At 37.0% G+C, this 26688-nt stretch overlaps 1 protein-coding gene across 2 annotated transcripts in view; it reads left to right on the top strand.

Annotated features, from left to right (window-relative positions):
• Dcx (doublecortin) overlaps nt 1-26688 on the top strand; it is a 96569-nt gene that overhangs the window by 52725 nt on the left and 17156 nt on the right. The window contains exons 4-5 of one of the 2 annotated variants that reach the window (XM_042690071.1): nt 22238-22340; nt 23057-23194. In XM_042690071.1, the coding sequence (XP_042546005.1) occupies nt 22238-22340; nt 23057-23194 (241 nt within the window). The remainder of the gene's footprint in view (nt 1-22237; nt 22341-23056; nt 23195-26688) is intronic. The other variant, XM_042690072.1, reaches the window with a different exon arrangement.

The raw sequence follows: 26688 nt of genomic DNA on the forward strand, positions 1-26688 counted from the left end.
TACTGAAATTTATAAAACCAAACATTAAATATACTGAGATGAATGTAAGCATCTAAAGTCTGGCTGTTTTAAACATACTGACAATTTCTCCTCTTAGAAGTGTGATATTTCTAGGGCCATAGAGTAAACTTTATGGGGTCACTCAACCTCACCTTCCATGCAAAACAAAAAACTCTTCTTCCCAGTGGTCCTTTAAATTTTTTTTAATTTAATTTTATTTTTTTTGTGAACATACTGTACAGAGGGGTTACAATTACATGGGCAGGATAATGCATACATTTCCCCAGAAACAAGAAGTTCATTGTTTCTTATCATTTTTTTCTTTAAAAATACACATAATTAATTAGCCAAATATCATTTTGAGATATACATTTATACAAGGGATTCTCAACCGGAGCCATTTTGCCCCAACCAGTTTTTAGTTAGCTGTAGGAAGCTACTTGCACCTAGTAGGTAAAAAGCAAGGGAAGATGCTAACCATCTTAAAATTACAAAGACACTATGTCAGTAACACCAAGGTTGAGAAAATCTTTACACATAGAAGTAGAGCTCAATTTAAATATACCCTCCCTTCTCAAAAAAATGGGATCACATCCTACTTTGGACCATTAAGAGCTCTTTATATATGATGCATATCTTTCCATTACATTCATTTTAACAGCTGTATGCTAGTCTATAATATCGGTACACTGTAATTTACTGTATAATCACCCCACATTGGTGGGTATTTCTTAGCTTCAACTTTTGTAATCCAATATTGTATTAAATATTTTGTACAGATATCATATATTAGATAAGTTCATACATTCATTATGTCAAAGGTTGTATATATATTCTACAGCCAAGCGTACCTCCCCTAAAGTCTTTATAAACAGATACATCTATTTGTAATATCTAATAGTGCTGTTTTTGCAAACTTTTTAACAATATTACTTATTAATCTTTTAATTGTTTTTATCAATCAGATAGGGAAATAATAATAGTTGCTGCTCTAATTTGCACTGGCCTGTTACTATAAAGTTTCACAATGTAAATGTAGCCATTTAAGATGAATTATATTTATTTTTCCTTCTTTCCATTGCTTTTTCTTTTAAAAATTATATATTTTAGAGGATAATCCTTTGTTGAATATGTTGCAAATATTGTCTCATATTACAAAATGTATTTGGGAATTATTAAACACAGTTGTGCAAAAGTTTTTAATTGCTACACAGTTAACTTTATCATTCTTTTGTTTTATAGCTACTACTTTTTGAGTCTTTCTGAAGAGGGACTTCCTTACCTTTTTTAAATACTTGTTTTCCTTTTGTTTTATTCTCTTATATCTCTGTTTGGCATGAGCTTGGAAGGACAATGTCTAAGTTAAATTTATAATACAATTTATTTTCTACTCATGTTACCAGGATCATCTAACTAACTCCCACTGTTCTATTTCTGGACTATACTTATACCTAATCTCCATTTCCTGGACTTACTTCCATGTATTCCTGCCCCAATAGCTCCCTAGTCTCAAGCAATACAGTCTTTTTAATACTTGATATTCCAAGTTTACAATTGTGATATTTTCAAAATATCATATATTATTTGTATACATTTTCTGCTATATGACCTTTAGACTCAGATCATTAATTTTTATAAAAATTTATTGATATTTTATTTGTACTATGAAATCTATATTTAAGTTTACCTGAAAAATTATTGTCAAAATATTTGGAAAACAGAAAGATTTTCATTTTTCTTCAGTAAAGATGATATAAAACCTAACCAAATAGTTCCACTATATTTCTTACATATTTGTTTTTAAGACTTCGATTTTTCTTGCTATTATGGATGCACTATTTTGACATAATTTTTAACTATTAGCTATTGCTGCAGTATAAGAAAATTATTGTGTTTGTATATTGATCTTGTCTATGGCCACCTAGTTGAACTACCTTACTGAAGCAAATATTTTCAGCTCATTCCTTGAGAATTTCTGAGTAAGCAAACATACAGAATGAAAAGAATATTTTTCTTCTATTGTGCAAAATGTATGCCTCATTTTAAATTTTTTTACAAGATCATTAGTTCATAAGGTTAAATGTTTAAAAGTAAATTTTATTTTTTTAATTTTTTGTGAACACACTGTACAGAGGGGTTACAATTACATGGGCAGGTTAATGTGTACATTTCTTATCAAGCATTGCAGCCTCCTCCTTTGTTTACCCTTCACATCCCTTCCCAGCCCCCACCCAATCCTCCCCACTTCCCCCCACCCCACCAACATTGTAAAGCTCGTTTTCGACATGACAACTTGTACTTCTCATTGTTGCAACAGGTCCACCTGTATCCTTAAACGACTTGTTTTTCCCCATCTCCTCTACAAGTTATACTGACATCAAATATAGTGAAAGCAGGGGTTATACTGTGGGGGAGGGACATGCAAAGCTACAAAGAGATAATCTTATAAATGCGTTAGAAACAAATGCATGAAAGGAAAAAAACATTAAAATACATATCTAAGGATTCATTTTCCTAACATCACATTATCTGACCTTTTCCGCTTGACTCATACATAAAAGTACATTTTATATTGAATAAAAATCTGTTCTGAAATGTTTCCATCAGGTTGTTTTAGATCAGTTTTCTAGGGCTAAATAGAATAAGTCAAATTCTTTTATTGCAGAATAGCTCTTCAAGTATTTGAAGGGACTTATTTGTATCATCAAACTTTTGACTTTTGATTCTTTTGGTAGAGCTTTTCTATTGCATTATAACTCATTGTACTGCCAACAAACATGTAATCTAGACCTATCTTCACAAACTTCTTTTCTACCTTAAGAACTCTTAATTCTTGAAACCTATTTCAAATGCTATTTCACTATGTAAAATCTTCCTTAATCCCCAGACTGCATTATTGTAGCAGAATGGAAAGGTCTCATTTCTCTACTGTAGTAGAAGTATCATATCTAAAACGCATCTTCTAGTAGGTTTTGAATTCCTCAATATTCTTAGGTATTCATTGCATTCCCAGACTGTGAGCCTGTAATGGAAGGTGGACTACTAAGAAAAATTGGGAACTTGTAGAGTAACTCAGTAGAAGAGAGTGTTATGAAGGGATGATGATTTCTCTCTCAGATTTAGAAGAAGGTATTTTGCCAACCCAGTATTGACCTTAGAGCCTGGCAGACTTCACTTTTGATACCTTTGACTTTTACCTACGCCCAGACTTTTACCCACCCCCAGATATCTAATAATTTGATCAAAAGTGAAGTTAGCTTGATATTTTGTGTGTCAATGCTTATTTTTGTTAACTGATAGTAATTTCACTTGAATGCTCAAAAACAATATTCTAATAATCATTTTTAGTTTTTTTCTGGGTATCAGCATCAATTAATTATTAGTTTTTATTTTTTGAGATATGCTTCTTCCCAATTGCAAAAATTAGGACAACATTTTCTTGTCTTCGGCCTTCTGGCACCTCTTCTATTTTCCAAGAACTTTCCAGGTGGTGGTGACTCATTTGGAGAAAATGGCTTCTTTCACTCGACCTTTCAACAGCATTGTTTGTAATGGTCAGGGGCCATAACTAGGAGAGCTGTTTCTTGGAAAAAAAAGTATATTTGAATTGGGCAAATCAGAGGCTGAAGTTGGGAGGGCCAATAAATGTGTTATTGACAGAGGCTTGGCCTAAAAAAAGAACCAAGTTTAGGGAGGCAGTTTTCTCTGAACCATGGCCCAAGAAGCATTTCAGATGACCCTATCTTTCTTCCCTTCCTCCTCCTTGGCTTTATGTTCTCTTTGCTGCACTTTGTCTCCTCTGAGCTGAATTTGGATGGCTAAAGTATAGCCTCAGCACAAAAATGGCCAAAAGAATGCACATCTGTCCTTGAGTTCCCAATTAGGGCCAAGGTTAGTAACTGTTAGTGACAAAGATAACAAGCAAAATAGGAAAGCGTTTCAAGAAGTTAAGGCTAGTAGATTAATAATTGATGTACTTTAGGCTGAATATGTTTGAAAGAGAAAAATATCAGGTATTTAAATACATTAAAAAACTGTGATCACACATTTCAATCTTAAAAGCAACAGATGTATTTGTGGTCCTACTATGTGCCCAGTCTTGTGCTAGACACCAGAAAGAGCCAAAGATATAATATTTAAAAGTTTGCAATAATTTTTAAAAGTCTACAATAATAATAGAATGACAAGTTTCATTTGTGTAAACCCTTTACTTTAAGAAAACTTGGAACCAAAATATAAGTGAATTTTTTAAAGGTTAACCTCCAATGACCAGAAAATGAAATTCATCCAAGCTCTCTGTTCCAAATATGTGTTAGTTAAATGACCCTTGATCTACTGTAAATGTGAGGAAAATAAGTTTAAATAGGCTAAAGTTGGTCTCCCCACATAGTTCTGTGGGCTGTTTTGCAGAGCTTGCAAGAGATCTGGTCACCATTGGAGATAGGAAAATTCTTCAGGTTCAAACCAGCTAAATAAGGTTCCAATCCCTTCAACATGGGTCCTACGACTTTTTAGTTGAGAGATACAGTGAGAAGGGATCCCGTGATCCTGCTAAGTGTTGTCCTTCTCCTATAAGGCATTGCAAGTTGAGCTTCTGACCCCAACAGCCCATGCAAAAGGCAAATGTAAACAGGGCTGCTTTGCTCCAAGTGGAAAGGTTCAAGTTGAGCTCCACAAAGGTGATCACACTGGTTGCCATTTTATACAGTCTATTTCTGTCTTCCTGTACACATCTCTCAATTTGCATTCCTGCCATAACTTGCCACTAGTTCTGTTGGGGAGGTGGAATAAACTTGGAGGGTAAAAAGAAAGGCCTTTTTTGTGAGGGGTTGGATATAGAACTTTCACTGGCTGTTCTTTCTAGGTGTCCTCAGAGAAGAATTTGTTCCATGACCTCTTTGAGTGTTTTCACGGTAATTCTATTTTAGCACAGAGACAAGCCCTAGTTCCTTATATATTTGGCCTTGACTGAGCTTGAACTAAAGTGACTCATTTTCAAAAAGTGATTCAACTTGAAGTGGTGGCTTATAATCTTGGCTATTCAAGAGGCTGAGATCTGGAAGATCATGGTTCAAAGCCAGTCCAGGGAGAAAAGTCTATGAGACTCCATCTCCAATTAACCAGCACGAAGCTGGATTAGAGGTAAGGCTGAAGTGGTAGAGCTGAACAAACAAGCTGAGTCGGCCTGAGGCACTGGATTCAAAGTTCACAACCTTAAGAATAAGTGACTGGTATAAAGGCAAAAAGAAGGAAAGAGAGGTGAAAACAGGGCTCTAAAGATGATTTGCATAAGGATGGTGATTTAAAAAATCATGACAGGTCCTCAATACCTCTAACAACATAAGATAATTACTATTAGAAATTTATACCCCAAGTCAATTCTGTTCTCTGTAGGCATCTATATACTTCCAGGAAAAGGATCCCTCCCCCCTTTTTTATATGAGGTCTTTGTTGTATAGGTAGTGTAGATCTTTTACCAATATGTGGGCTTTCTATTCATCTTGCTAGCTACATCTTTTGCCATGCAGAAGCTCAGTCTGCAGTTTAATGCATTTCCATTTATCCAGCCTTTCTTTGATTTGTTTTGTTTCTGGATCTTTAGGAAGTTCCAACCTCTGCCAAGGAACCCTAGTGTATCTCCTATTCCTCCTTATAATATTTTCACGGTATACGATTTTACCTCGAGGTCTTTGATAAATTTGGAGTTGATTCTGGTGCAGGGTGATATATAATTATATAACTTCAGTTTCCTACACGTGTATAGCCAATTCTGACAGCACCATTTGTTGAAAAGTCTGTCTTTCCTGCATCTAATGATTTTGGTTCTCTTGTGAAAGATTAGCTGGACATAGGTCTGTCTGTGTGATAATTTCTATTCCATTGGTCCTCAGGCCTGTTTTTGTGCCAGCAACATGCTGTTTTTATAACTATGACTTTATATCAGTGGACTAAAGAAAATGAAGTGGTAACCAGAAATAAAAACAGATTGAAGTGAAATTTGAAGAAAGAATAAGAAATATGATGAAAAAGAGAAGAAAATAAGAGTAGAATAATGTAGAGAAGGAAAGGAACAGAAGGAAGAAAACTAAAACCTAAATTCAGAGAAAAAAAAAAAACAAGAAAAAATAAAGAAGTTAAAAAATTAAAAGTTATTCTTGCCCATGTAATTGTAACCCCTCTGTACAGTATTTTCATAATAAAAAATTAAAAGTTATATATGTATAAAGTAATAGTACTAAAATTAGAAATGCTAAGATTCAGAAATAGAAAATTAAATTGTCAAAATTTAGCCTGAATTAAGTATGCCAGAATTAAGGAGGAGTCCTAGTAAATACTGTAGGCTGTGTATCCAGGAATAAACACAACAGAAATGAAGAAGAAAAAATGGGGGGAAAAAGAAGAAAAAAAAAGAAAAAGAAAACAGAAAAAAATCTTCAATTTATTTGAGGGATCTTATATCTTCCCTATGTTCACTATCCATTCTCTTGGTGGATCCTTTCATCTCCTTGTGGTGGTCAGTTTTCCTTGTGGCTTAATAGGTTTCTCAAATTAGTTTGAGCACGTAGAAAAATAGTTCTGCCTTACGAACTTGAAGTCTTTGTATCCCTCCTCCAAGTGTACCTCAGTGGGAGAGGGGATTCTGTTTTCTGTTTAATGCAGGAAGGAAGTGGCTGATTTATGTAGGCTGGAGTCTCTGCAAATGAACTTGAATGTGGGTAGGGTTGTGGCATGTCTGGAATTAGTACCTTTTCCCAGAGGACCTAGCTCCTGAGACTCTCTTTTGGCCCAGCCTGGAGCTGCTCTCAGCTTTTACAGCCTATCCATCTTTTCTTTCTGTTTTTTTTTTTTTTTTTCCCAGTGAGATTTTATAGATTTGGATTTTTAATTCCTACAATCAGCAAAGCTGCAGGTTTAGCTGCTATATTACTGGGAAGTCTTGGTTAGCTGGGTCCACCTCTTGCTATGCCTAGCCTAGTAATGTTGTCCCTCCCTGGTAGAAGCTTCCTCCTTCTGGGTGGGGCAGCCTTCCCCTGGGTAGAGCTGACTCTCACTGGTCAGATTCCTTTGCCCTATTGAAAAATGGCACCACAGTAGTTGGTTTTTCTGGCCTGAGTTATCTCCTATCTGTTCTGGCTGAATATGCCAATATCAAAGATAACATAAGAATATTATCTTGGATGGTGGTGGGGAGGGCTTCCTTCCAGAATCTGTTCAGTGAGAGTGAAGTTGTCTTTTTTCAATATGTTTCTTATTGTAAAAATGCTGTATAGAAGGGTTACAGTTACATGAGCAAGGTAATGAGTACATTTCCTATTGAGCATTGTTGCCACCTCCTTTGTTTTCCCCCTACCACCGCTTCCCCTCACCTCCACAAATAACCCCCCTCCTCCCTGCCGAAGTTGTAAAGTTCGTTTTCAACATAGTGTTTTGTACATCTGTTGTTACAATAGGTCAACCTGTATCCTTATTTAAGCATTTTGTTTTTTTCCCTTCCCCTCTTCGAATTAGAGAAGTGTATATACAAGATGCAGGGCACCAACATCAAATACAGTGAAAACAGGTGTTATACCATGGGAGAGAAACATACAAAGCAACAAAAAAAAAAACCCACATGGTATATTACAAATATGTTAGAAACAATAGCAAGAAAGAAAAAAGATATTGTGTCCCTATCTTGGAGTTCGTTTTACTTAACATCATCTTATATGGTCATATGTACATAGCTTTTGGCCTTTTCTGCTTGTCCGACACATGTACTAGTTATTGCAAATAAGGGAAACCATGGGACCTCTGTTTCTTTGGGCCTGGCTTACTTCACTTAATACAATTTTTTCCAAGTCTTTCCATTTCCTAACAAATGGAGTAATGTCATTCTTTCTGATGGAGGCATAGAATTCCACTATATATATATATAATCACATTTATGTATTACATATATATATATATATATTTCACATTTTCTTTATCCATTCACCTACTGAGGGGCATCTGTGTTGGTTCCATATCTTAGCTATGGTAAATAATGCTGTAATAAAAATAGTTGTTCTGGTAGACTTAGTATGGCCTTGTTTGTGATTGTTTGGGTAAATGCCCAAAAGTGGGATTGCTGGGTCATAGGGGAGCTCTATGTGGAGTCTTTTGAGGAACCTCCATACTGCTTTCCATGAAGTTGTCTTTTGCGGGATACTCATGCTTTCCCTTGGTTTTCAACCATCTGGTTTCTGTGTCTATCTATGTCCAGAACGATGTGGACTTCCATTCCTAGTCATCCAGTTCACTTTGGAGGTTGAGTGAAAAACCACACACTCTCTGTCTCTGGTGGCTTTGTCCTGGCTCTGTCTGGCCACTACCATGGCCACTGGTGTGTACTCAAATCTGTCTTCTTTATCAGGCTGTTTGAATTTTTCCTCAAGATCTGTCCTACTATGGTTCACTGGTATGACTTTCTAGCCATGGACTTTAAACTGGGACACTGAAACTGGTTCCTCGGAGAGAGTTCAGTTAGACCCCAGTTGCACCTCTGCCATCGTCCACAGCCTCTACCTCTGTCATTATTAATGAGGACAAATTTAATTGTGTAAATAAGCAATTGTAATAGGCTCAGAAAACAATGGTATGATTCAAAACTTGCAATAGTCAAAAAGTTTGGATGACTGTATAAACGAGGTAAAAGTCAATTTTTGTAACATGAAGTATAGGTTAGATTCAGGGAATAAATTGAATTAGGATGGAAATAATTTCTACCAAATAACTCCTTGAGGATAAGAACCATGTTGTTAACATTTCTGGATCCCTAGTAATTACCAAACTGAGTGAATTGTCATAAACATTAACTAAAATTTATTCAATAAGTGAATGAATTGAGAAGGTTGACTCTAAGATTGAGTTTTGAATATGTTAATTCCAAGAAGTCCTTTTCATATACTTTATAAAATAATAAAATGGTGTTACTATATTCATGCTGTGAAAGTTAGATATTCCATAAGGGCAGAGAAAAATGAAGCTTATCTCTTGCTTCTCCTCATCTTCCTCATCTTCCCCTTTTGCTCTCCTTCCTCTCTCTCTCTCTCTCTCTCTCTCTCTCTCTCTTTCTCTCTCTCTTTCTCTCTCTGTCTCACTTTCACACAACCAGCTTTCCTTGGTCTCACCTTATTTGCCTTCATTTTCCTGCAGACCTTTTGGAAAGAACTAATAGTTTGTGTTCATATAGCACTGGTAATTTAAAAAAACCTTTCATATGCAATGTCTGTTCTAATTCTAAAAACAACACTCTGAGACCTCAGAGTAATGTTTTTCCACTTTTAGATGAGGAATCTGAGATGTACAGCACTTATATTACTTCATAGTATATGACTGAACCAGGACTAGAAGCCAGTCCCTTTCCTCAACACCACCTAAGTAGGCATGCTTAATGTAGGCATGAAAATTTGTTAGGAAAATTATCATACCTTTTATGTTTCAAATTCTTTTTGTCATATTCCACTCTAAAGATATGAGGTTGACACGAGAAACCTGACATTGTCTCAATTACACAGTTTGAATATTTTCAGTTCTTCTTTAAATATGGCATTAATGCTTAACTAGCTCTAAAACCATCATTGAGTAGGCTATCTTTGCCTCTGCTTAAACCAGCTGACACAGAATTCTAAAATGTATTACCCCAGGATGTGATGTGTCTCCTCTCTCCCCCCCTCTCTCTTACACACACACACACACACACACACACACACACACACACACACACACACACTCACTCACTACACTCACTCACTCACTCACTCTCAGCATCATTTGGTTGCCACATTAGTAAAACCTCATGAACCAGTTGATAATTCACAGTCATTTCTTTCCTTGTGCTGGCACCTTTCTTGTGGAGATTCAAGAAGCAGCATGTTTTAGTTTTCTGTATCCTTTGCCTTGTATATAAGTTTATCAGACCTATGGAAGGGAAAGTAAATCACAGAAACTGCAGGACAAAGGATGACCTAATGCAACAATGATACTAAGTTGGAAATGAACTATACAACTTTGGGGTGAAGGGATAAGTGGGAGAAAATGAGGGAGGGGGGTAACTGTTTAGAATGAAATGTACTCATTACCTTACTTATGTAACTGTACTTTCATCACTTTTACAATAAAGATATAAAAAACAGAAGAAGAAGCAGTGTGACTGGTGTAATTACCTGCTCCAACCCCTTTTTGGTATCCCAGAACTGAATGATTAAAACAGTATAGAGCTGAAACCATGGAAGAAGTTGAACCTCAGAGCCTGGGAAGGATGCCAGGACTAGAAACACTTGCAAAACCCAGAGGTCTAAGTAGGCAGTGTCATCTACTAGACAAGCAGTTAGAAACTAGGAAATAAACTTCTACTGGGTTTAAAGCAAGGCAAAGGTTAAGAGTTATATAGCAACAGACAATAGGAACAGTAAAATCACTCTGGAAGTGAGATAAATTCTTCATTAACTCAGAAGCCTGCTGAGATGGAGCTGATTCTATGAGTTGCCTGTGATGCATAGGTGGGAGGAAGTAAATCATCTTTACAGCCAAGGAGTGTATAGTTTGGTTTCCAAAACTGAGCTGATAATATTGGCTGTCACTAGTGCCCTTGAGCAGGGTTTCTCAACTGTGGCATTATTGATATTCCTAGCTAGGAAAGCCCAATAGACAGAGAAGATAAGAAGCTTTCATTAAGGGCTGGGAAGGTGGGTCAGTGGTAGAGTGCTTGCCTTGTATGCTCAAGGCCCTGGGTTCGATTCCTCAGCACCACATAAGCAAAAATAAAAAAGCCGGAAGTGGCGCTGTGGCTCAAGTGGTAGAGTACTAGCTTGAACTGAAGAGCTGAGGGACAGTGCCCAGGCCGAGAGTTCAGGCCCCTCGACCGGACCCCCCCCCCCCCAAAAAAAAAGAAGCTTTCATTAAGACAGTTTAGATAATACTGTCTGACAACCTCTGCTGCGAAAAAGTAATGTAAAGCATATTAAAAATCACTTATTTCAAGTCTAACTCAGTTGCAGCATACTGATCTGTTCTGTAAAATGTGAGTAAGAAAGATAGGTATTTTTCCTATATTTTTGCTTTGGGGTGGATTGTCATGCTTGTTTAAAGTAGCAGGAGTCTTTTGAAGGTTTTCCAGAATAATTTTGTGAATTAAAACATGATACAAAGGAGACAATATTATGTATTAGAAATGGCATTAGGACCCAGAGTCCAAATTCAAGTTCAAGTTACTGTTCTTTTGATATTGCAAATCGTCTAACCTTAGCCGAACTGCAGTTTCCTTCTCTATAAAAAAGCATTATTGTCAGGCACTGGTGGCTCATACCTGTAATGTGATCTGAGGATCACAGTTGAAAACTAGCCCAGGAAGAAAAGTCTGTGAGTCTGTCATCTCCAATAAATTACTCAGAAATAGCCAGAAGTGGTACTGTGGCTCAAGTGGTAGAGCACTAGCCTTGAGCATGAAGAGGCTCAGGGACAGTGCCTAGGCCCTGAGTTCAAGCCCCAGGACTGGCAAAAAATAACATTATTCTCATTATTTTCTATATATACCATTATGTACTTCAGATAAGACAATTTGGTAAAAATAGGGAGTGTGTAAAGACTTTCACAAATGCAAACAAATTATTACTGCTTAATTGCTATGCATATTTTTTCTACATTCCAGATTATAACAATTGTGCTTTCTTTCTGCCTACAGTGGCACATGGACTCTCCAGGCTTTCCTCTCCAGATATACTCCCTACTCCACCCTAATGCACCCTACTCTGCTTCCTTAGAAACAGACCTTGTCAAAAAGATTCCTTTGTTTTCGACTCTAGTTGTGTTTGGCCAAGTGAGAATATGGGCTATTTCCTGGCACTCAGCTTGAGTGAGACATCACTGGCTATCTCTTGACTAATGATCACAGCTCTTATTATGGAGGTCTCTCCATATGATTATTTCTTTCTCCTCTTATTTCTGAGACCTGGATACTTCTACTTCCTTTCTCTCCTTCATATTTAATGCTAGTAATGAATCCCACTATTGCTATTCCTAGGCTACTAGAGTATCTCCTGGTTTTTACTTATATCTTGCTTCTATTTCTGTTATCATTCCTCTTTATTAAACTGTACTCAGGTGTTGAAGATGTGGCTCAGTTGGTACAGTGAAAGCAGCAGGTATCAAGTTTGACTCCCCATCTTGGACCTTAAAAAAAGAAACAAACCTCTATTCTATCTCCTCTGAATTATTTTTTTTTGCTAGTCCTGAGGCTTGAACTCAGGGACTGGGCATTGTCTCTGAGCTTCTTTGCTCAAGGCTAGCACTCAAAGCACTTCCAGCTTTTTCTGTTTATGTGGAAATGAGGAGTCAAACCCAGGGCTTCATGCATGCTAGGCAAGCACTCTACCACTAAGCCACATTCCCAGCCCTCCTCTCAATGGTTTCTACAGAGACCTTAAGTAACAAATGTTTTTATTTTCTTCTTTACTTCCGTGGATACACGAACACACACACACACACACACACACACACACACACACACACACACATGCACAATATGTATGTAAAAAAGGCACTAGGTTTAGGACCATTACAACTCTGTCCAACTATGTGGAGAATTAGCTCCTAATCACCATCTCAGAACATTTACATTACAGCTGTATGTTCCTCACCAATTGAGCAGTCATGCTTTTTGTTCTATCCCCAGTCAACCATGAGGAACATATTTAGAGGCCATGACTCTCATGCCTACTCTCTCACACAAAGTATCCTTGCTAAATTCCAGCAACCTGGGAGGCAGTGGTCTAAGGCATACTCAAGTCTCTGTTTTGCTGTAAATCAGTTTGCACTCACTTGCTTCCCTTGGATCCAGTTTGCATAGAATGAGCTTATATCCTTTGCTTCCCTTGGATTCGAGTCTCAGGAAGCCTGGGAAGGGGGGTACAGTTAAGCCTCTGGGATTCCACGACAGCTGCCAGTATTCTGGCCTGAGTGTCTTTGCTCATTAACTGTGTCCAACCTGGAATGTTTCATAGACTGTTGGAGCTAGAAGAGACTTCTGAAATCAAATAGGCCAGAAGATCTTAGGATATAAAGATGAACTGCAGGGAAATCCTTAACCTCTTTATACTAAAGCTTCACTATCTGTGCACACATGTTATTTTCTGGGGAGAAACCTCATAGTTTTCAGTAAATTCTCCAAAGACCTATTGAGAAAAAAATGATATAAAACCCAAATGGCTCTATACTAGCGTCCTTTACCTTCTAGCAAAGGAAACTTAAGTCCAGAGAGAAAGCATTGAGTCGGTGGCGAGTCTTAACTTAGAATGTAGGTAGACATTAACTTTCTTAAAACATTCCTATCTTCTACTAAATACCAAACCCCCCCCCCCCATGCATAGCAGATGCTAGATAACTGTTCAATGTAACAGATAACTACAATAGTCCATATATACTCACTCTTATTTAATTGACCTTACTAAACAGCATCTGAAGTTGTGTAGGGCCCAGGGCCAATCTGAGAGCTTAATGGTGCCAAGGGATCAAGTAAGGTTTTTTCCACCCCAGTTCTCTCTGATGAATGGAGTTTTGTCTCATCCCTATTTTTCTGAGCCAACTTGTCCCCAGGGCCCTGTGGAAGGGCAGGTGTCAGTCCTGGGCATGGACTCAGCGGCCCCACTCCAGTGCCTCTGCAGCTGTTCTGATCCTTGAGAGGCCCCCAATGGGAACTGACATACAGTCATGGAAAATGGCAAAAAAAAGCTAAGGAGAAAACACTTTTGAATATTTAGGGGTTGACATACTTCCAACAGGGAGGTGTCACTGCCTAAGCTCGGGTTATTAAGTCACAGCCAGCTCCCATGAAAATAGGGCATAAGGTTGAAAGTTTTATTCCTTCTGTTATTCCCTTGATGCCCCTCTTTCTCAAACCAGCAATATATTTGTATGTTACTGATATTTTCCCACTTTATTTCCGTACCTAAAGTTTTCCTGTTTAGATTATAATGGCCTTAACTGCATAACTTATATACTCTGTGTGTCAGCGAAATAAACTAACTTGAGTTCTAGTATCAGGTCTGTCACTAACTAGCGATGTGACCTGTACAAGTCACTTAACATTGATGGGTTTTTATGCTTTGTTTATTTAAAATGAAACTAATGGATCAAATGAGGTAATAGAAGTAAGAGCACCTGACAAATGTAAACTATCTTTGGTCCTTCAACATTAAAAGTTAAATAATTATAAAGATTGAAAAGAATAAACTTGACAGGCAATATCTCAACTGATATGTGACTTTCCAGGATTCAATCTAGTTCTTTTTCTGGAGGAAATGGCAGAATAGGATGAGTAGTCACTATTATAGCTGTGAGGGTAAGAACATTGGAAGGATCTATTGACAGAAACACAACATAGTCCTAGAGTTTTACATGACACTTAACTACTCAGAGTCCAACGGAAAAGATTTTTCTAGGGGATCAGAGGAAGTCAATCCTAATAAGACTTGCTATAAGTACAGGTAAACTAGCTGCATAGAGAGTGAGAATACTCATAGAGTGACATAGAGGAGAAGGACACCAATGCCTCTTTCAACCATCATCAGTCAACACTGTTGCCCAAGGCCTTGGGATGTCACACACTAAAGCTAAGCTTGGGAAGGCAAAATTAATCAGACATAGAATTCCTAAGAAATAGGTGAAAGATGGTGGAGGACTAAGGTACTTAGTCAAGGAAAAGGTTTTACACTGCATTATCTTTAAATATGAATAACAAGCAATTGATTAGGAAACAAGTAGTCCCAGAATTCAGTAAACAAGTCAACATAGAATAGAGTGATTATTAATAGTCTAGAGATAACTCTTCTTCTATGTCTTTCCTTTAAATTAAAATTGACTTATTAAACATAAAATTACTTATAATAATAATGATAATGTTTTAGATACATGACTCTTTACACTCCATCTTAGTCTGTATAATGATGAACATATCAGGCGAACTCTCCACTTCTTTTTCTAGCAGTTGTAATAATATATAATCCACACACTATACAGTTTACACATTTAAAGTACATAGTTAAATAATTTCATGTATGATTAGTATTTTAAATTCGGTAAAATATATCTAACATAAAATTTGCCATCTGAAGCCAGGTGCCGGTGGCTCACGCCTGTAATCCTAGCTACTCCAGAGGCTGAGATCTGAGGATCATGCATCAAAGCCAGCCCGGGCAGGAAAGGCCATGAGACTCTTATGTCCAATAAACCACCAGAAAGCGGAGGTGGTGCTGTGGCTCAAGTGGTAGAGTGTTCACCTTAAGCTGAAGAGCTGGAGGACAGGGCCCAGGCCCAGAGTTCAAGCCCCACAACTGACAAAAACAAAACAGAACAAAAAAACCAAAACCATCTGATCATTTATATGTACAATTCACCAGCACTAGTAATACATTGTTCAACCAATACTTTTATCTAGAAGTTTTTAACAACCCAAATAAAAACTATAGGCATTAAATAATAATTTCCCATATCTAGTTCCGCTATAATTCCCAAACAATTTCTAATCTCTTATCTATGAGTTTTTAGTTTCTAAATATTTCCTATGAATGGAATCATACAATACATGTCCTTTTGTTTCTGGCTTATTTCACTTCACATAATGTTTTCCAGGTCCTTGTATTACAATTGTGGCTGAAGAATATTCAATTGTGTGCACCTGCTACATTTTTTTAATCCACTCATCTGTTGGTGGACACTTGAGTTATTCTATTAGTTATTCTGCAGTGGAAGCTGGCATACAAGAATCATTTTTAATTTCTTTAAAATTGTTTTGTATATATACATGTAAATAGAATTACTGGGTAATATGGTAATTTTATGTGTAAGTTTCTTTTTAAAAATGGAAACTATAGCAAATGTTTAAAAATTCTTTGCTGTACATGCAAAAAAACAGGGGAAAGGAACCACAAATTGTAGGAAGATTAGAAGGCAGTTTATCAAAGCTTGGGCTTTCATGGAGGTAAAAGCCTATACCTAGAATTCAATGTTTTGATTATTAATAGTCATGTGAGGCAGGCAGTCTTGGGAAATTGAGAAATGTGAAGATATACCCCTTGCATTAAGTTAGGACCCTTAAAAGGAGATACATTCTAATGAAATTGTAGTTGTAAACTAAGAGCCTGACAGGAAAAATACACGAGTCATCTTGTCTCTGTCATGAATACAGGTGTAAAACAGAAGTAATTAAAACCATTACTATTGCTGCTATGCTAGCTTATCCAAAATATATTCTTGAGAGTTTGAGATCTAAAGCTTGCTTTAAACAAATCTGCTGTTCAATTTTTACTATTCATGCAGGAAAGGAACCATAGTAGACATTTTAGTGTCTTTTTTATAAAGCCTTCCACAGCTCTTTTAATTACAATTGTTATATTTGTCTTCTGTGCTTTCCCTTGATCTTTGTTTTTTTCTAAAATAATACAAACTGCCTGCCTTGTATTTTCATTGCGTATTATGCTGTCAGCTCTTTTGACATGAGTCCTCTTTATTTTACATTTCCATATGCCTCTCAAATAATTGCTTTGCCCTAGTAAAAGCTTAATGGTCAATACTGGTAGAACTGAACTTTCAGTAAATATATTTTCCAGGCTGAAAGTGTTTATCATTGATTTACCAAGGCAGATTCTCCTAAGGTAACATTTCTAAATAATTAGGTAAGTGAAATGTAGTATCTACTAGCAGCAGGCACATACAACAACTAACTGCCAGTATCCAATCTGTGGACAGAGAATCTAATCAAGCTTAAATCAAGTAACAGAGTGAATTTTCCATTTACAGCTAATAGACTTAAACCACTCCCACATAGTGATCTGTTGTCTCCATTTACCCATTTGTACTTTGACATTTAAGTCACTGGACCATGGATATAATATATGTTCATGCTAATGCACAGTCAAGTTGGCCTCCTTTCTCTCAACACTTGATTTTTTTAAGGTACAGCACTGAATTAATGGTTCAATGTTAATGAGAGTTGATTTTATTGATTTTATGCTGGTGGTAATTAATTAAAAGATGGGTCTCAGGCTTTTGGGTTCTCTGGCTTCAGTGTTCAATTATATGACTCATACTGAAGCTGATGTCAGCAAGATCTTTGCTCTCTAAAAGGCTGGAAATGTATCATAATGATTATCATGATAATGATTTTATGTATTTACTACTTTTGTTGCCGGCTCATGATGGAAATTTTATCTCAAAAGACTCATTTGGAAAAACATACATTTGAAATATAAGCCAAGGTAGACTTTGTGTCACATTACCCACATGTAATTTCAAAAAGGCATTAAATGAGAATTATTTCTTACATTCCATTCTCATTCATCTTCTCCTTTTACTTCTTCCTATTATTTTATTATTCCTTCTTGTCTTCTCCACTACCTACTTAGTTGCCACTAATTAATTAGAATTTTTGTTCATAGATTAAAATCTATTCTCAAACTTCTTTTTAAAAATTGAGTAAGATGTTCTTTTTTTTATCATAGTAAATGAAGCATTTATTACACCCCTGGAGAAAACAGACTGAGCTGAGCCTTCATAACTTAGTAGGAATTTTTGGGCATTTACCCAAATGTTTACAAACAAGACCACACTAAAGCTACCAGCACAACTATGTTTATTGCAGCATTATTTACCATAGCTAAGATATGGAACCAACCCAGATGCCCCTCAGTAGATGAATGGATCAAGAAAATGTGGTATATATACACAATGGAATTCTATGCCTCCATCAGAAAGAATGACACTGCCCCATTTGTTAGGAAATGGAAAAACTTGGAAAAATTTATATTAAGTGAAGTAAGCCAGGCCCAAAGAAACATAGGTCCCATGGTTTCCTTTATTTGCAATATCTAGTATATGTATGAGTCAAGCGGAAAAGGTCAGATAATGTGATGTTAGGAAAATAAACCCTTAGATATGTATTTTAAAGTTTTTTTTTCTTTCATGCATGTGTTTCTAACGCATTTATAAGATTATCTCTTTGTTGCTTTGTATGTCCCTCCCCCACAGTATAACCCCTACTTTCACTATATTTGATGTCAGTATAACTTGTGGAGGAGATGGGGAAAAACAAGTCGTTTAAGGATACAGGTGGACCTGTTGCAACAATGAGAAGTACAAGGTCATGTCGAAAACGAGTAAGATGTTCTAATGTGCAGTAGACATTGAATAGAGCAAATAGATGATGTTCTGTCTAGACTGTGTAAAAGCCTTTAAGGTTAGGGCTTTAGGCAAGTCTCAAGCAACTGAATGATTTTGTTCCAAATTGATGCTGGAAACCTGAGTACTAGTCTCATCTCTGCCATGAGCCAGCTGTGTACCCTTGAGAGTCTCTGTGTCTTGAGATGCTCATGTTAAATAAAGGATATTCTATTTTCCCACCCTATAACAAAAGTAAGCACTCTTGTGTCTTAATAGTAATGTACTTGGGAGAGCTGGGTATTAGATACATAATGTAAATTTGTCTAAACTTGGGAGTCTGTAAATATGGGAGTAGGACCAAATAAGAAACAGCTGGACTAACTATGAATATTCTTGAAAACAGTTACCATTGTGAGTTTGTCAGAAACATAGGAGTCTGTGCCTTTCTTAGAACTCTCCAAAGAGGAGTTATTCAAAGGCTTTTTGTAAAACCTAGGTTAGTGTGGAGAGGCCGCTTTAAAAATAGTGGGTCATTTTTAATCCAGTGTGTTTACTTGTTGATTTATAAACACATTCTAGTTTCAACGAATGAGGGAATCCATGCAATGCATATTTCTTTGGGTCTGGTTTTCTTCACTTAATGTATTTTCCCAAGTCTTCACATTTCTATGTGAATGGTACAGTATCATTCTTTCTGATAGAAGCATATGCAAATGCTTATTGCTTATTTCATTGTATATATATCACATTGTCTTGATCCTTTCATCCACTGAAGGGCATCTGTATTGATTCCATCCATATCTTGGCTATAGTAAACAATGCTGCAATGAACTTCGTTGTGCTGGTAGCTTTAGTGGGCCTGGTTTATGGTCTGTTGTATAAATGCCCAGGAGTAGAATTGCTGGTTCATAGGGAGGCTCTATGTTTAGTCTTCTGAGGAACCTCAATACTGCTTTCCACTTAGTCTTCTGAGGAACCTCAATACTGCTTTCCAGAGTGGTTGAACAAGTTTACATTCTCAACAACAGTGTAGCAGCATTGCCTTTTGGCCACATCCCTGCCAGCATCTGTTATGGTTAGTTTTCTTGATAATGGCCATTCTAACTGGGGTAAGGTGGAACCTCAATGTTGTTTTGATTTGCATTTTTTTAAATTGTGAAAATGCCATACCAGAGGGGTTACAATTACATGAGCAAGGTAATGAGTACATTTCTTATCAAGCATTGTTGCCTCCTCCTTTGTTTCCCCATCCCCCCCCCACCAAAGTTGTAAAGTTCGTTTCTCCACATAATGATTTGTACATCTCGTTGTTGCAATGGGTCCACCTGTATGTTGCCTCCTCCTCTTTTTTCCCTTGCATTTCTTTTTTTAAATTTTCTTTTTTTATTGTAAAGATACTGTACAGAGGGGTTACAGTTACATGAGTAAGGTAATGAGTACATTGCCTATCGAGCATTGTTACCTCCTCCTTTGTTTTTCCCCTACCATCCCTTCCCTCCCCACCTCCCAAACTCCTCCCTACCCCCCTCCGAAGTTGTAAAGTTCATTTTCAATATAGTGTTTTGTACATCTCATTGTTACAATGGGTCAACCTGTATCCTTATTTCAGCATTTTGTTATTTCCCTTCTCCTCCCCAATTTAGAAAATGTATATTCAAGATGCACTTTACTGGAATCAAATACAGTGAAAACAACAGGGTATGGCCAGAGATGCTGAACATTTTGCCATTCTTCTTGTTCTGAGAATTCTCTCTTAATTCTTTAGCCCATTTTTATTGGATTGTTGTTTCTTTGAGGGTTTTTTTTGGGGGGGCGGTTATTTTTGAACTCTATATTTGAGATATGAGACCCTTTTTTGATGCATAGTTTGTAAAAATATTCTCCCATTCTTTAGCCATCAATTTATCTTGATAGCTATATCCTTGAAGCACACTGGATGGTAAAAGACAAAAAAATACACTTGGGCATGATAAATTATGCAAAACTCTAGACATTCACCCAATGAGACCAAAGGAGGATATTCTTAGGAGAAGATCACAAAGATTCAATAGTTATGGGCATATGATCAGATAAAATGTTTATTGAAATGAACTCCAACAAATGGAAACAGGAGGGTTTATGTTACTTTGTCTCTTTTTTCCTCCTTTGTAGCTGTTTTTGATTTCTATACTTTTTGTATTGTAGGCAAGTTTATTGATTAAGGATGAAGGAGAGCACAGAAATGGTGGGAGAAAAAGTGAATAAATGAAGCAGTGGTACTCACTAGACACTGTGTTGAAAATGTACTATATAACTTGTGGGGAAGGAAAATTCGGAGGGAGAAAAGTGGAAGGAAATAGGGGAAAAGGGGACACTGTTCAAAAAGAAAAGTACTCAATACATGACTTATGTAAAAGTACTCAATACATGACTTATGTAACTGTAATCCCTGTGTATATTACTTTTACAATAACAATAATATAAGAAGAGTGGGTCATTTAACAATTCTGTACTATCAAGCTTTAAGCTTTGTTGTTCAACAATAGGACAAAAGTAAATGACACTGAAGTGAGATGTAAAAACCCTTCTCATCTAATTAGCATAGTAATTAGCACAATCACATGAATAATATCTGAATTCAATTTTCCATTCTCATTTGTAAATTTGTATTTATGGGACTTGGGAAAGACTGGGTGCTAGTTGAATTCTTTCTTATTTCTACTTTTGTCTTTTTGAATGTGTAGAATGGTTCTGTACATTCCTTCTTACCTTCTTTTCATGCAGCTGAAGCAGAATAGCCTTGTCATAAGCCTTCTATCAGGATCCATGGGAAGCTACAACTTTGACTCAAGGTCCAACATATTGTATTGTTCATTCCTGCCTTCTAATATCCAAGCTATACATATTTTTGTACTGCTGCATGGTTAAAAACACAACCTATAAAGTAAAAGAAAATTGGTCATTTGTATTCATTATTTTTCCTTTGGGTAATTTACTTATTGTCTCTGGATTTCAAATTTTTTATCTGTAAAATAGTGGTGTCAATTATACCAACTTTCAGGAGTTTTTGAGATAAAATAAGATGACAGATCACAAACTATTAGTAGAGTGCTTGTCACAGAGCAATCATTCAGTCAATGTATCCCTGATTGTCATTACATGATTGTGGAATGAATGGTGAGGGACAAGTGGGCTGAAGAAGGGTCTTTGATGAGGTTGAGAGTCAAAGATGGTAAGAAGCTTAATAGGAGCAATACTGTCAGTCTTCCAAGACTCCCTCCTCTTGGCATCTGGTAGATGACTGTGAGGCTGAGCAATAGAGATAATCTTCTAGTTAGTATCTTTCTTTCATGGAAGGATTACCATCTTCGGTTCAGGGAACAAGGATTGAATCAACCTTGAGTAGGGAATGATATTATTAATATAAACATTTTTTCAAATGTAACATATTGCTCTTTGCACCCAGCAAGCTGTTGTTAGTTTGTGATCACTATGCCTTTAGAAAGCCATTGCTAGCAGCTCTAATGAGAAGCTTAGAACAATTAGAAGCTTTGAACACTTATAATCTAAGGAGTTAGATAAGCATGCTTTTGACTATATGGTTTCTCCTGGGGTTTCCCTGATGTCCTGGACTAATTATCAGATGTAATTAGGAAAGCTGAGAAGTGGGGAGATTGCAGGAAGCAGCATACATTTTCAGGCATCCTTGTTTCTTTGTGCAAAAAAAGGATAAAGTGACTCTTTTGAAAAAGAGTCTCTTAGGGCATTTGAGGGCAGGAAGAGTTCTAGGACCAAGGCTTTACTAGAAAAGCCTAAAGTCTGTTGGATACATTGTTCTCCATGAACTTCAAGCAGTAAGCATAGTTTTCCTCTCCTGGTTTTTCAATGAAGAATGGTTTCCAGGGGTTTTTGTTTTTTAAATGCTAGGTTATGGTTCATGGTGTGGACGATGAGTGTGGTAGGTATTTTGAGAAAAAGGAGATCCCTGGGACCTGGAGTTCATGGTTTTATTCTTGCCATCATGGCATGAGGTTCATTGTAACAAGAACATCACATTCAAATGCAGTGTTTTCTGCTTTTTCTACAGGTAACCTGTCTTCATGATTTCTTCGGTGATGATGACGTATTTATTGCCTGTGGTCCTGAAAAATTTCGCTATGCCCAGGATGATTTCTCACTGGATGAAAATGGTAAGTACAACCATTGGAGTTTATCACTTGATTGTTTCCCTCCCTTGTACCATATTGGATTTTCATGGGTTTATGTGGCTTGGAGACTTTCTAAGCACAACCCTTCAAAGGAAAATATTGATAGGCTTTCTTTGTATATATTAGTGGACATAAGTCATTGCTGGCACATTTAGTTATCTGGCGTAAATGACTATAACATGCATCAGAAAGAGTTGTATAAATGCAATATGGTAGTGGACCAGTGATTATTTGTATATGACATGATTTTCATAATGTTCCTAATTCAGTGTGTGGCATGCAATAGACAAAAAGTGGTCCTTCCTTACTCTTCAAATTACTCAGATGTTATAATTGTATAGCTATAACCTAACCTCTGAGAGATATCAGCCTTTCCTCCAAGAAAATCAAACATTGTATCCATAAGTGCTATTCTCAGGCACAACTTGTCTGCCTCAAATGAGTAAATTGACCTATAACTTATGACCTATTGACCTACTTCTAAATTCCTGCCCTTGTGCAGCCTAGGGATTTAAGCACCTAGTTTGGCTCAGGTGACCAGAAGTTTTTCCTGTGCCTCCCTCTCCAGAGTTCCTACAAACAGGGAAGTTGACCTTGTACTCCTGAGCCACTTAGGTCTCTAGAAATTAGTCCAGTTTCCACTGATTATATGCTAACAGTTCGACCCTCTGTTAAGCTGGCTGTTTCTTTTGCCCCAGAATGCCGGGTCATGAAGGGAAACCCATCAGCCACCGGTGGCCCAAAGGCATCTCCAACTCCTCAGAAGGGTTTGGGCAAGAGCCCTGCCCCTATGCGCAGAAGCAAGTCTCCAGCTGACTCAGGTAACGACCAAGACGGTGAGTGTTCTTCTCCAAATTGTGCATGCTGACTTCATTTATGGATGCTAATACCCTCTGATGCACAGAAATGACTTCCTCATTATCACTACTATGATCTTCATGATCATCACCCATCTTATCATTTCAGAGACTCAAGCATGTTTGGAGTCATGGAAGTACAGCCACAACCAGAAATCTGGCCTATTTGCTGTGCTTACTGTAATACTTAATATCATGACTATCATTGTTGTCATTACCTTCAACACCATTTGTCAAAAATATCTAATGAAATAAGACAAGCGTAATTCTGAAAGGAAAAATCAGCATCAAGGAAAAGAATGTAAAAAGCTGACATCCCAGTGTATATGCATAATTGATGTAGTCAAGTTTCAATTTTGATGTTGACCTAAGAATATTGTAACACAATATAGTCAAGGGCATTATATATACATTTAATTTAAAAAAAACAGATAATCCAAATTGTTTCATTCTTTTAATGGGAAAAGAACACCAACAAGGTTCTGAAAACACCACAGAGATTTATAATATATTTAGCGGATTGTGAATAATCTTTAATTTGTAGTCAATGGATCACTGCCAAAGTATGAGCTGTTTGTTATCAGCCAGTGTATAATCTTAAAGTTTTGTGTTAAATGTAAATTAATTATTCCACTAAGCAAACAATTTAGACCACCTGACCTTTCCTTTCAGAGCATTACTTCATTAAAGGCAGCAGTGAATGTTTTGATTTACATTCTTACAAACTTCTTTTGTGGTACTTAGGAGTGAATTCAAGGCCTATTATTTGAATGATGTCTCTAGTATTTTTGCTGTGTGTGTGTGTGTGTGTGTGTGTGTTCTAGTCCTGAGGCTTGACCTCAGGGCCTGGGTGCTGTCCCTGAGCTTCTGGCTCAAGGCTAGTGTGTGTGTGTGTGTGTGTGTGTGTGTGTGTGTGTGTGTGTGTGTGTGTGTGTGTGTGTGTGTGTGTGTGTGTGTGTGTGTGTGTGTGTGTGTGTGTGTGTGTGTTCTAGTCCTGAGGCTTGACCTCAGGGCCTGGGTGCTGTCCCTGAGCTTCTGGCTCAAGGCTAGTTCTTTACCACCTGAGTTGCAGCTCCACTTCTGGGGGAGGGGGGAGGCGGGGTTGGTGGATAATTAGAAATAAGAGCCTCTGTCAAGGCTAGCTTCTGTCAAGTAGCTAGGATTACAGCCATGAACGAATATGCCCACACCTTATTGCTTTTCTTAGTTTGTTAAATAAGGTTTCATGCTTTTTCCCAGCTAACCTCAAATCCACGTTGTACGTTCACTTCCTAGGTAGCTGAGACCACAGACATGCTCTGTGAGGCATAGCTTGCTTTTGAGATAAGTTCTCACTAACTTTTGCTTAGTCTGGCCTTAAACCATGATTTTCCTGCCTCTGCTTCTTGAGTAATTAGTGGCAAGAACTACATCTTGTCTTGGGCCTGTAGTTTGAATGGCACTGATTTGAAGACAATGTAGTCCATTCTTTTATAATAAATGTATAAAATAAAAAGCCATAGATGTCTAAATTCAGAAGTTAAGTAGACTCATGCACACACAACTTGAATACTGTTCTCCACATTTTTATTATTGACATGTCCTTACATACATATATGTGTGTATCTTGATCAGACACACCTTCTCCATCTTTTTCCCTAATCCCCCTCCCTTTTCCCAAAGCAATCCCAGCAATCCTCATTATCCCATTTTTACAAATGTACATAGGGTATTTTGCCTATATTCACCCTCATTTAGAATTCATCACACTAAGAGAATTATATGGCCCAGAAAATGTGCACATTTGTCCTCTGGATACTTAGAAATCATCATAGGAATTATAACTTGATACTCTCCAGGAAGCACAAGGGCCCTTTAACTTGGTGGCAGCTTGAGCAAGCTTTAAAATTTCTGTGCCTAGAAAAATATCGTGTTTTGCCTGACTCACCCTGGCAGGAGTGTACTTATCTCCAGCCATCTCTTTATTCTCAGGCAAAGGAAACTCAAGTGTGAAAAAGCAGTTGGAACTCTTCATGATTCCTTTTCTTTGCATACCCTGTTTCCCGACACTTGGAATGCTATCCTTCTAACCTACCAATGTTTGCTTAAAAATTCCTATTTATTCTTCAAGACCTCACATAGAGAGATTTTCCATTCTCTGTAGTATCATAGAATGCTGTTCACGTCTCTGGGATAATATACACCACACTGTGTTGTAAATTATGTGTTTATCTGTCTATTCCCTCAACTAAATACGGAGCCTCTCAAGGGCAAAGTGTCATGTTCCCTTTAAATCCTCAGTAGGGAGCAGTGCCTGACCCATCGTAGTACTCAAGTAATGTTTTTAATAAATAGTTGAACAAAGTACCTATTTCACCTAGCATGGTGCTAGAGACTTGAAAGAATTTACATAATGTTTGATGACGGAATAAAAACCCATGTGCTTTGATGGCATCTTGTTCAAGAATGCAGAAGAACACACGGGTGTAAGCAAAGCAAATTCAAATTGGTTAAACTACAGAGATCCAGGTTTTAACATTTGGATTGGAGAATAAAACTATTTGGGCATTTTCTAAGAACCTTAAAACATTTGTTTAAGACTTATAAAGTCTGGCATTAATTGCTTAGCTTATCATTTTTTTCAGAACCAGAACTAGCTGTTTCCTGCTGTGAAACAAATTACCCCACGACTTAGTGGCTTAAAATAAGCTTTTATTATCTCATGGTTTCTGTGAGTCAGGAATTCTGCAGAGGCTTAACTGTATGGTTCTGGCTCAGAGTTTCTAAAGTTGTTGTGGTTAGGGTGTTGGGAGGGGGGTGTAATCATCACAAGGCTCAAGTAGATCTATAGGATCAACTTCCAAGATGGTTGTGAGCAAGCTCTCTCACTGGAGTCAGCTACTCTAGAGAATGCACAAAGAAGATGCACTGCCTTGTCTCCAAGGCCAATAGTGTCACTTTTAGATTATTCTAATCTTTAGAAGCAGTAAGAGTAGCCAACATTCAAAGGGAATAGAATTGGGCTATATTTCTCCAAAGAAGGTGTAAAAGAATTAGTGGTAAACCATCATATAACTTATTAATTTTAAGTAAACAGATTCTTAATTGGTTACTCAGAACATGTGAACACAACCACCTGTAACTAAACACAGCTTGAACATTTATTTTTAATTTGTTACCTACCGAGTTGCTCTTCTGCAAAATATACACTTCATTGACAAAAACCAGTAGGAATACATTGGACTCAAAGAATATTTGTAAAATTGAAAATAGTTATAGTAAAATCTATGGCTAGGCAAGCAAGATCTGCTCTTGTTCCATCAGACTACACCTTGCTAAAAAATGAATAAGGACATATTAAAACTCAAATCCAATCACAAGCTAGGAGAACAAGGAAGTTTACTTGACAGATGTTAGAATTATCCACAATCCTGTTCATATGACCAATCTAAAGTATCATTCTCAGTAGACAATTTGAAACTTCATTTCAATCA

This window comes from Dipodomys spectabilis, unplaced genomic scaffold (genome assembly GCF_019054845.1).
Source record: "Dipodomys spectabilis isolate Male_0828 unplaced genomic scaffold, ASM1905484v1 ptg000132l, whole genome shotgun sequence".
In the NCBI taxonomy this organism is placed as follows: Eukaryota; Metazoa; Chordata; class Mammalia; order Rodentia; family Heteromyidae; genus Dipodomys; species Dipodomys spectabilis.